The following is an 11,917-nucleotide window of genomic DNA, read 5'->3' as shown; positions in this document are numbered from 1 at the left end:
CCCTGGCCTTTGACTCCCCTTCCTCAGCCGTGGTTTGGGAACTCCACTAGCACAGACAGAGCAGCTGAGAAGTCTATGCATCCCTCAGAAGCAGAGCAAGAACCCGAGAGAGTTTCTGATCCTTCCAGGCTTCTGGCCTGGGCATCTCCAAACGCTTCATGTCCTTGGTATCGGGGACTCCAGGAACAGGGGCCGGGGGGAGGCAGTCTCTTTGTATAGCCCAATCCCCTGTTCTGCTGACCTGTCATGACACTATTTCCGTTGTTAGTGTTTATCAAAAACTTTCTCCATGCCAGATCCCTGGGAAACAGGAACGAGACCAAGCCCTGGCCTCAAGACTGAGGGGGGTTGAGGGTGGGGGTTGGAATAGCAGGCCGGGCACGCTCAATCCCAGGTGCTAAGTACGCCGACAAATGGATGCACGGTGCTGCAGGACTGAGTCTCTCCTGGGGACTGGGGGAAATCGTTCCTGCTCAAAACACAGGTATTTCTCCCTGTTCATCTCCACACTGGCACAGAGAACTGATGCTTACGTTCCAGTCCATCCACCTGCTGAAAAAGAGCCACGAGGTCTCCGTCGGCCGGCTGTCTCACAGGCTAGCCTTCCCGATCACCAGGAAGGCCACTTCCGGCACAGGGGTGTGGTGGAAAGCAGCCTGCTCTGTGATCCTGCCCGTTGGCTCATAGAGGAGCAGAGCCACACCGCCAGGCCACGGTCCGGGGCCGGGTCCCAGGTCCCAGAGCAGCCAGGAGGAAAACCAAGCAGCCTGTTGGCTTTCTGAACAGCAGGCTTGCTTCCCCAGATGACTCACGTGGGTTTGCATAGGAAAACCTGCGAGAACTATTTGTTCTAGGGGCACCTGGCTGGCTCAGTTGGTAGAGCGTGTAACTTTTGATCCTAGGGTGGTGTTCCAGCCCCACATTGGGTATAGAGATTACTTAAATAAATAAATACTTAAAAAAAAAAACAAAACTATTTGTTCTAGAAGGCAGGCCCTCAGATGACCGAGGTCTGGCTGCTCAGGGAGGGAGGTGGTTCTCTGTATTTCCTGCTGACCTTAACCTCTTCCATTTCGCATGTGGTGCTTGGTCTCTGAAATCTTTTAACAAAGCTTATTTGAGTACAGTAGCAATGAGCTGAATTCCAAATGTAGAGAAAGAAAAATACTTCCCAGGAAATGCCAAGGAATGGCCAGGTTTTTATAGAATCAAGAAATAGAAAGGAACAGGGAATGAAGGAAAATAAGAAATAGCAGGACTTTTTCACATATGCTGAGCACAGCCGCTGTCTTCAATGGGGAGGTGAAAAGTGGAGTGTGGACAGACTGGAGAAGGCTTGAAACCCAGCCACCCCCTCTGTCCCTCCACTGCTGCCTCCTGCAGTCCCCTTTCCTGACTTCTGCGCTTGACAACAAGGTCAGAGTCTGGCTCGGCTCGGAGGGGTGGGGGGCTGCTCCCATCTCAGGGCCTCAGGTCTCCTCGCCCTCTTTCTTCTGTCACGTACCCCTCCTTGTCCATCTAACTCAGCCTCTGATTTTGCCGTTGGAGCTGGGGCCCCGGGAGTGGGGTTACTTACCTTGGTCTGACAGCCCGCCAGGGGCATGGCCAGGGAGCCCCCACGTCTCTGGACTCCCAGTTCAGGGCTCTTTCCCTGGGTGGATTCCACTTGTGAGCTTAGAGGAGGTCGAGGTGACAGTCACCCTCCTCCCTTCTCGAGCCCCCACACCCCGTCAATGTCAACCTCATGCCAACCTGGCACAGCAGTCACGTCCAGCCTCAGGGAAACCTCATTTTTGTTTCTGGACGCTGAAAAGATATTAAACGGGAACATCTTGCTGGACTGGGAATGAAGGGTGGGTGGAGAGGTCAGGAAGCCTGTGGTGCTCTCTAGGCCTGATGTACCCAAACGTGAAGTGCTAGGAAGGAAAGAGGACCTTGTTCTTGGCAGCGCCCTTCCCTTCCCATCCCTTCCCTTCCCTCTCCTCTGTCGTCCCACAGGCCGCCAGCTCCCTGGAGCGGAGAGGGCCTCCACGGCCACCGCGGAGGAGACGGACATCGATGCAGTGGAGGTCCCGCTCCCGGGGAATGACATCCTGGAATTCAGCCGAGGTGTGACCGACCTTGACGCCGTCGGGAAGGAAGGAGGCTCCCACCAGGACCCCAAGGTAGGCGGGAGGTGACCCATCACATGGTCTGCATGCACACGGCCTACCGGAGGAACACGGGCTGCGGCCTCAGCCACTGTCAGAGTTGCGTCCTCGCCCGTGCGGGGTCAGCTTCAGAGTGAGGGGCACGGGGCGGCGCCAGAGCAGAGTGAGGGGCACGGGGCGGCGCCAGAGCCCCTCTCCTCCACAAGGGGCCCCATGTGTTGACGTGCATCGTCCGCCCGGCCCCCCTCGGTGCTCCCTGGCGGAGCTCCCGTGGCTCCTCATCCCCGCCTGAGGCCCGTGCAAAGCTAATCCTCACGCACCACGACGGATCCCCGGGCCTGGCGGCCGGGCCAGAGTTCGTGTGGGTCCCCCCCCTCCCCCACCTGCAGCCAGCCATTGCTGGGACGGTCCCACGTGCTGGCGCAGTTGAGGCCAGCAGTTGGCCCCTTGAGGGTTAGAAACTTGGGCATCATCAACTCCAACCTCACGTCTTACGGCTGAGATGACCGGGCTCCCAGGGAGTTCCTGACAGAATCCAGACCGGGACCCTGGGAACTTGAGAGTGCATTCCAACCTGAATGCACAGCAGAAAACCCAGGAGGAGAAGGCTAAGAAGTGGGCCTCCCCTCAACTCCCTGCGCCCTGGCCGCGTTGCCTTCCTGTCGGGCGTGGGCCTTTGCTGGTGCAGGTCGATGGGTGGCTTATCAGGAGAAGCCCGTCTCTAGTCGGGAGGGCGGTACAGCCCCCAGTCACCTGCCTGACGTCTTGGCGTCATGTGTCTGTCTGCCACAAACCGTCTGTCGGTGGATTCTCCCTCCCGCATGTCTGAAGAAGGGCCAGCAGCAGAACTCCCAGACATAAGACGTCTCTCCCTGCACTTGATTTATGGGTCACATAAGCTATCTTAGTGACAGTTCCCACCTGCAGGAGGGAGACTGAGGGGGCCAGCACAGAAACCATATTCAGCCTAGAGAGAGGGTCTGTCCAGACTGTGGCTGTCCCTGCAAGGCAGGGCCGGCTGGAGTGGCCCTCCTCACACAGCCCTGTGGCCCCCTGGGCAGCCCAGGAGGAGGTAGCCCCGGGGACCCAGCAGAGTGAAGGTGGACGCTGCCCCCTTCCTAGTCTCGTAACAGGGTGGTGGGTGGCTAGGTTCCCTGGAGATCGGCCCCTTGAAGTCCAGGTGTGGTATCGCTGGACGCACCATGAGAGGAGGGTGCCCGCCGTCTGCCTCCATCACGCTGGGTCAGTTGCTGAGGGTCCCAGCAGGGTGTCCTGCCTGGCGGCCCCAGCCTGAAATCCTGTCCACATGTCCACTAGGGACAAGCACCTCACTGCAGCCGTGCTCGTGCCATGAGTCAGAGAGTGGCCACGGCCCGGGGTCATGCCTGTCTTGTCTTCTCCTCCAGGTTTCGCCCCACCCCCAGGAGCCCATGCTGGCAGCCTCACCCAGGATGCTCCTTCCCTCTTGCTCCTCGAAGCCCCCAGGCGTGGGCCCAGGGACGCCGCTGTCTACCCAGCACCAGATGCAGCTCCTGCAGCAGCTCCTCCAGCAGCAGCAGCAGCAGACACAAGTGGCTGTGGCCCAGGTTCTCCTCCGCCTCCTCCCTACCTCTCAGGCTCCACTCTCATGGGCTTGACGCGCCTTCCCTAGCAAGGGGCAAGGGGCAGGTTTAAAACCTAGGGAGCCATAAGGGATCGCTCATGCTGTCGGATCATTGCTTGTTGAGAAGCGGGGAGGGGGATGCAGTTGAGCTGGAAGGAAACATTTGGGTTTCCCGCGTATCCCCTGCTCTGAGTTGGGCTTGGCTGGCTTGGCTGGATGTTGTTGGATAAGGACTTGAACCCACCAAGGAACAACATGCACCCAATTCCACCCTCCCCTTCCTGCCTCATTTTCCTGGTGTTTGGGGTGGGAAGGGATGCCTCTGGAGTCAGGACAGGTGTGATTTTGTGAAACTGGTCTTAAAAGAGCTTCAAATACAACTTTGTACCGAACACCCTTGCAGAGACTACCCTGGCATCCTACCCACCTTGTCCGTACAGGTCCCCACGCCTCCGTCAGTGCCCTGCTTCTTCCAGGCAGGAGCTGACTGCGTACTGGCCTTGGAATTTGTCATCACAGGATCTAACTTACAGGACCTTCGGTGCCATATTTGAACCACGTGAGGATTGGCTTTGATCTCAGGAGGAAAGTGCTATGTGAGCCCTGAAGGCTTGTCAGGCAGCTGCCTTGTTGAGGATGCGGGAGCTGGTTTCCCTTGCTGCCCCTGGCAGGGAATCTTTCTGCTCGCTTTCCACGGAGGGCAGGATAGTTCACATCTTCCTTGGGCCTCGTGCCTCCGAACTTCGTCTTCACTTGGGCGATCAGGGAACAGTGAGGACGGGATTGCTCGTACCATTCATAGGCTGGATTCTGAGACCGAGGGACAGGTCAGGACCTGAGAGAGTGGAGGAGGACAGCAAGGAGGTTGCGGCCTCCAAGGCTGGGAGCTGGTGAGCAATCTAGGAAGGCAGCTCCGTGTGCTGGCCTTCTCGATCTGTGGGACCAGGCTGACCTCTAAGGTTTTCTGCATTCTAGAATGGCAGGGAGCAGACTTCTCGGAGGAGCACTTAATTGGTCCCTGTTGTTTCTCTTGCTTACTCTTCTCATGACCCTTGGGTGGAGCGATTACCTGGACAGAGCTGTCCTTTCCGAAATGTGCACTTTGAGAAAGCGCCGGCAGCCTGCCTGGAGCCGGATCGGCTGTGACTTAGTTCTTGAGAAGACCACCTAACACAGTCTCACATGGAACAGTCCTGAGGCACAAGGCTCACAGAGGCCCTTTGCAGCCGGGTTGGAGAGTGTAGGATCAGTGGGGCATGGCTCCTAAATGATTGGAGCCTTTTGAAAAATTCTGACCATGAAGCAAAAGGACGTGGTTTGCTAGTGCTAGAAGCATTTTGCAGGTGTTTCCAGAACACAACAAAAAAGAAGGAATGCCGTTAATGGCCTCTTACACATGGGGGGGAAATCACTGCTCTTTGTCAAATAGCAGAATTCATCTTGTCTCCTTAATGGCCATGTGGCAGTCCCGAGAGTCCCGTCCTCCCTGGGGTGCCGGCTGACAGGAGCGCAAAGCCTGAGTGCCCCAGCACAGGGCCATTCCACGACTCACATCATTTCCTAAAGTTTCCCTTGAATACAAATCCATTCTCCAACCATATTACTTTTCTCTTTTGGCATATCAATTGCCAAGTAATTATTATTTATCTAAGAAAGGGCTTGATGCATATTCATGATGGATATTATCAGAGAGTCATTTGAATTTGAAGTCACTGCTAAATACTAAAGAGAAACTACGTGCAGGTCTATAATCTACACGACAAGAAGACTGCGGTAGTGGTCTATGGAAGCGTTCAGTCTCCAAAGCTGCAAGACCTGGAACTTACTACGGCTTTGCCACTGTCAGCATGAAACCCTGAGAAGGGTTCTGTGGTACAGAGTCAGGCATCTGTCTCAGTGGGACGGCGCTGCCCTGTCTTGATTGTCTCTCTGCTCGAAGACAGTGAGTCTCGGGGACGGGAAGGGCACAGTGCTTGCGGTTCACTTTCATGAGCCCTTCTCCGTTCCAGCCTCTTCCGCGGTCTGGGAGCCCTGAGCCTCCGACTCACAATCTGTGGATGGTGGTTGGTGGAGCCTTAGTTGACGCTCCGTTCAGGCAGTGACGTGACTGGAAGGCCAGCATAGCGCGTCAGTCCTGGGGGGATGACAGATAGGGTTAGGGACTTGCAGAATCTTCAGTTGGACAAGATCTCGAGGTCAGAGACCGCTTCTTGAACACACGCCTCTCCTGCTCTCTGCCGTCCCCAGGAGCAGGCTCTGGGCAGACCCTCAGTTGGCATCTTTCTCTGCTTTTCTGGGAACGCAGCAGCAATGGGGTCCTGTCCGAGGCTTTCAGCTCTGGTGTCCTCCGGCACACTCACACTAAGCCCTTCTTCTGTTACGAGTTTCTCTGTGTGTTCCTCTCTCTCCTGTCCTCTTTTAGCACTTGATCCAAGGACTTTTTATTAGCGTTCGTGTCTTTGGGTAACAACAACCATATAGCAGGCGGAAGCGAATTTGTAGGTCTTCTTGGCATCTTCTGTGCATTTGAAATAGATCAGATGTGGCATGCTTGGTTTCTCTGTGTGGTGGGATTGATCTCCGTGTCCAGCATGAGGTCCGCTTTTACTCGTCTTGTCAAACTCTATTGCCACCAGACAGCAAGGTTTCTGTCGTCTTCATTAAACTGCCAGCAGTGCCCAGAATTCCAGTGGGCAATGCTATGAGCTCAGCACTTCAAGTAGGAATGCATTTTCCTGTCCTGGGAGCATCCAAGTCTTCCTGGGTAAGGCTAGGGATATGGAGGNCCCCCCGCCCATTTACTGTCAGAGGCCATTCCAGTTCTGTTATCCTGGGACTGGGCTTAGATCTCTCTCCTTCATGGTGTTCTGCTTTGGTCTAAGACCTCCAGATCTCTCCCAGCCTCTCCCTAAATTGGCTCAGAGCTGGTCTAGAGGAGCCCACCCTGGCCTTAGGGGTACAGGGGCAGAGGTGTTGCTCAACCACTCTTACACATTTCTGGCTTAGACGTGAGCATGTAAATAGTGAATACCCAAGCCCCTCTGACCATCTCCCGACCCAGCATGAGGCTTGCCTGGCTGCCCTAGCTTCCTGTTTGGAGTGCGGCCAGAAGTTCAAGGGTGTGAATGACAGTATAGCCAAGCCTTGAACCAGAGCTGGGTCGTAGCCGACACCTGCATGGCCTTGCGCTCGGCCCACAGAGCTCTGGGACTGGTCTGGGCACCGCAGCTGACTGGCAGGAGTGAAGTAGGCCGGATTCCTTCCCAGTTTGCCGACTGCTGGCTCAGCTTGGGAGTGCGCTGCTGCTGTTGATAGATTCCTCCTCTACCCGCTGCCACTTGCGCTGATTCTGAAACCAGTTTCGGGTTACTTGTGCTTCGCGATCGTGTGCACTGTAGTTAGACGAAGCACCGAACACACTCCCGCACCCCATCTCCAGGCCCCAGACTTCGCTCTTGTCCCCGCGGCTTCTCCCAGTCACCAGCACCCTGGGGGCCCTGCCTTATGCATGCTGAGACAGTGTCGCCTGCCTCTGCTTCTGTGTCTGGTGGGGGTCGTGGGGGGGCAAACTGCTCTGGTTCTCTCCACGCCATTTCCATGTGCCTGCTCCCTAACTTCAGCCTGGCCCTGCCCCCACTTCTCACGGAGGAGCTGGAGTCCAGGCAAGTAGGCTGGAGAGCGAGCGGGCAGCGGTCTGGTGTCGCTGGGTGGGCTGAGGGTGGGCGTCAGAGCCGGGGGGTGCAGGGTTGAGCTCCCGCTCGCAGTCCTATGGCAGGAATGCAGAGCGGGACACTCACTCCAGCCGTGGCCTTCCCACTGACCTCATCTGTGAGCAGAATAGTCCTTGCGGAAGACCCTAAAGCTCTGGAAAGCAGAAGCTAACTCGTACCTTTTTGGAAATTAGTACGGCCTACCTTTGCCAAAGGTGTTTCATTCTTTGAAAGAACATCATGCCGAGTACAGATAACTGTCCCATCTGGTAGGGCAGGAGGGGGTGCTGTCTGCTCTTGTTTTAGGATGGAGGAAGCGAGCACACAGAGCTGGAGCAGGCTGCCCAAGCCAGGGCTGAAAATAACACCGCCTCATTTTGGCGCCTGCAAGGCCAGACCTACATGTGCAAAACCCAGGGACTCTTACCTTGCCTCCAATTGAAAAGCAGTCCAGGCCGTTTTTGTCTCAGCCTGGTCTGGTGAGGGTTCTCCGGGGGCGTGGAGGGCCATGGAGAGCGGCTTGAGTCTTGTGCCTGCTGCCACTTCTGACGGCCATGGAAGCAGACCAGCTCGTTAGCACTGGCTCGAGTCAGCAGCGTGTGCTCTCGCATTCCTGGGCTTTGAAAACCCCTGAAATGTTCTAACTGCATTTGCAAAGCTAAAATTCTGATTGAATCTGTACAAGGAGCACTCAGACTCAGGAGCGTTTTCTCGTGGCACCTAGTGCCGGGTGGAAAAACATTCGACTCAAGGGCCAGCTTTTCTCTATCGATGGTACTCCACCATGGGGACTGGATTACCTGCAGAAGCAGCTCCCAATATTCCACCCCAACCCCGGCTTCTGCAGGAGGGGACTCCTCGTGTGTCCCCAGTCCTCATTCTCTGACGTCAGAATGGGAATCTAGGGATTTTCTTCAGTGGACAATGGCCCCTAGTGCTAGAATCCTATGTTGCCTGAGCCTCTAGGCAGGCCCCAGAGTTGAGAGTTGGAGAAAGTGAGGTCCAGGTGGAAGGGAAGGTCCTACAGTTGTGAAGGCAGTCATCAGCAAACTGGAACATTCCAGCTCCTGGTCTAGTGCCCTCAGATGGCCTGTTCTGTTGGCATGTCCACATGCAAGATGCAAGTCCATGGTGCGTATGCCGGGAGCCCTCTGTAGATGCCAGTTAGCAGTAGATAGAATTGTCTGTATTTTTCCCTTTATATGCATTGAAAATTTTGTTCCAAATTTCTGCCTAATGTTTCTGTTTCATTCCAAAGAAAATAGAAAATGGGTAATTAGCAATTCTGCCTGCTCAGTAGATTTCCTTTCAACGATAGTCTTGATTGGAATCAGTTACATTACAGATGGAAGGTGAAGGTTGGCCCTTCCTCAGGGGGCACTTCTGGGGGCTTCCCACAGCAATTGTGCTGTTTCTCAGAACCAGCAAGATTGGGGGGGCTCTCAGGTGAAATAGCTCCATGCCTCAGTTTCCAAAGAAGATAAAGGCTTAACAGCCACCCACCATCTGATACTTGGATTAAAATATTGTTGCTTCTTTCCCTCTTCTCATCGCTCTCTAGATCTTTCCTTAGTTGATATGAGGCAGCAAGTGAGGCTGATTTCTAAACCAGATGTCAGTTGCGTCCTTAGCAGCACCTTATGGAGGACAGATTTACTTTAGATTCCTTAGGCATCCTCCCCCAGGGGCAAGACAGGCCCAACCTTAGGAACCACTAATGGAAAGTGGCAACTAATCTCATTAGTGGCTCCCACTTAGAAGCAGAGCCAACTGCAAGGTCAGGTCCTCCAATCTGCCGGGAGGGAAGCAGTTGCCGCGTGCAAGAGTGTGATTCTGCAAGTGCTGGCGGCTGGAAGGGGCAGACACGGGGCTTGGCAGTCCCTTGGCCAGGCTTGGGCAGAGGATGGGGTGGATACCGTCTTTTACTCCCCGATAAAATGTGCGTCTCTTCAGAGCAAGCTGCTTCTCAGAAATCCAGAGCATTTGCTGTCTGAACCAGAGAGTCAGCTGGCTCTTCCGACCGCCTCCTTCCTCCCTCCCCTCTTGCCTCCACCTGACTCACCCCAGGCAGCCTGCCTCTGACTGTCCATGCTGTATTTTTGGTCCAAGGAAACCTCTTTCCCACAAGCTGCCTTGGTCCAGGCCAAATGCATTAGCCCCCTTTCTTCAGAGACTTTCCGAAACCCTCCACAGGGACCCCTTTATCCACCACTTAGTACAGGAGTCGCAGATGCATGCACATAGTTGTTGCCTTGTGACTCAGTTTCTTCAGGCTAGCTCCTGATACAATCACCTGGTCTCTATCTGATTACGCACCGAGAACAGACACCCCCTCCCCAGGCCCCGAGCACGCTGGGTGCTCCGCTGTGAGAGCGGAGTTGATGAGGGTCCCCCTCCTCCCGCAGGGGTGGCTCTGTAAATGGTTCGCTTCCACCCTTCCAGGCTTGCAGGTCGAGGCCCTTGCTGTGAGCCAATCAGCAAACGTTTGACCCCGAGCAGGTGTGAAGCACAGTCCTAGGTGCCACGGGAAATGAAAAGGGGATGGACGGTCAGGGAAGGATAGTGGCACCCCCACAGGTGACAGAGCAGACTTTACAACTACCCCCTTGCGAGTGAAGGGTGTCTGTGAGGCTTCCTGCTTCCCATTACGTGTGGGCACGAGGAAGGGCAGAGGAAAGGCCATGGAGGGGATTGCTGTGAACTCTTCTTAGCTACTGGGTCAGTGTATCAGTTTCTGTTTTTCTCTTTTAAAAGACACCATGAGAAAAAGGTACCTCCCTCCATGTGGCGGGAACACCATAGCTGTCAGGGAGCTCTCCTGACAGGGGTGGGGCGCAGGGGCTGGGGCTCGGCTCTGTCGTACCTCTCGCTCTGGGTGCTGGGCCCTGGGTGGCACGTGAGTGACACACCATGGCGCTCACTCGGGACATACAGAGAGGCCCCCGGGGCCAGTGACCCAGTTTCTTGTGGCTGCTTCTCCGAATTCCAAGCCCAGGTGCCCATTCTGCCCCGGAAGGGCTTCTTTGTCTTGACTTGAACATGGCAGGTGTCTCTGGTCCCAGCTGAACCCTGGTGACTCTTGGGTGCATTCATGTCCCTCTCTCCTCTCTGTCCTGTCTTCTCCCCGTCTTCTGTACCTTGTCTCTGCAGGTTCACTTGCTGAAGGACCAGCTGGCTGCTGAGGCCGCTGCGCGGCTGGAGGCCCAGGCTCGTGTGCACCAGCTCCTGCTACAGAACAAGGACATGCTCCAGCACATCTCTCTGCTGGTCAAGCAGGTGCAGGAGCTGGAGCTGAAGCTGTCAGGACAGAATGCCAGTAAGTGGGGGCGCTGCCCAGCCTCCCCTCCCTCCGTGGAGGCTCTGGAAAACACCTGTTCTTTCCCCTGAAGCTTTGGGTGGGGTTTTCTTAGACCCTTGCCCTGCCCTGGTATTCTAGCAGAAAACAGGCAGCTCTGTTTGTCCCGCCCATCCACTTCACGGAATTACGAAATGGCAGAGTTAGAGAGGATCTTGGCTCCTTCTAGTCCAGCGTCCAGACGTGACCTTGAATGTCCCTGGGAGTCACTGCCCCATGTTCGTGCAGGCTCCTCTCCAAAGGGGCTCGGGCACTGCACGTCCTGAGGCAGTCCATTTCTTTCCTCGAGGGCTTTTCCGATTGAAACATACAGAGCGCCTGTTACGTGTCACACTGTCTGGGAGCTCGGTGGGAGACCTCACACTCTACGGGAGTTTACGCTCCCCGCACTGTAGAGTTGACAGCTCTGGAGCATAGAACATGCTGGAGCCAGGTGTCTACCGAGCAGATAAGGCAGAAAAGAACTGGCCAGGTAGCGCTGCTGGTTCATGGCAGAGGTTGCCTGGTGCCCCGCCTGAGATGCCCAGCTGTCTCCAGGCTGGCCTGGGAGATAGTAGAAGGCAGCACATCTCTAAGGCTTCCTCGTGCTGATCCGTGGCCTGTTAAGTGTGCTCTAAACGTGTGCGGGTCACGTAGCCCCTGGCCATCTCCCGTGCCATAAACTTGATAGAATTTCACAGACATGATGTCATCTAATCCCTGTAGTCGTAGACGCTATTCCCGTTTTACACACGAGACAGACTTAAATAGGTGAAGTCACTAGCTCAAGGTTACAGGACCAGCAAAATGTGGAAACAGGATTCAAACTCGGGTCTGATTGCAAAACGAATGCTTTTCCTATGAGACCAGTAGCTCCCTCAGACTGTCCCCTATAGCTTTAAAAAAAAAATGAATATTCCCAAGTCCAGCTCATAGGGGTCATGATCGGTAGGTCTGGGCAGGGCTGGGGCTCTTGCTAAAGCAGCAAAAAGGTATAGACTGGGAACAGCCACTATACTTCACCGCTGGAAGCCCCTCTGGGCTTCTGTCTCTGTGCACGGAGACCCAGCTCTGGCCCTCACGGTTTGTACCTCGTTCAGTGTACCCCCCTTGTGCCCCC

The 11,917-nt window shown here is 55.4% G+C and overlaps 1 protein-coding gene across 4 annotated transcripts in view; it reads left to right on the top strand.

Annotated features, from left to right (window-relative positions):
• Positions 1 to 11,917, top strand: part of C8H1orf226 (chromosome 8 C1orf226 homolog) — a 272,104-nt gene that overhangs the window by 240,464 nt on the left and 19,723 nt on the right. For all 4 annotated transcript variants that reach the window (XM_034667243.1, XM_034667244.1, XM_034667246.1 and 1 more), the window contains 3 exons: positions 1,999 to 2,165; positions 3,557 to 3,736; positions 10,614 to 10,779. In XM_034667243.1, coding sequence (XP_034523134.1) covers positions 1,999 to 2,165; positions 3,557 to 3,736; positions 10,614 to 10,779 — 513 coding nt within the window. The remainder of the gene's footprint in view (positions 1 to 1,998; positions 2,166 to 3,556; positions 3,737 to 10,613; positions 10,780 to 11,917) is intronic.

The sequence above is a fragment of the Ailuropoda melanoleuca genome, chromosome 8, assembly GCF_002007445.2.
Source record: "Ailuropoda melanoleuca isolate Jingjing chromosome 8, ASM200744v2, whole genome shotgun sequence".
NCBI lineage: Eukaryota > Metazoa > Chordata > Mammalia > Carnivora > Ursidae > Ailuropoda > Ailuropoda melanoleuca.
The sequence above is the reverse complement of the archived record's forward strand: the minus strand, read 5'-3'. Positions and strand labels throughout refer to the sequence as shown.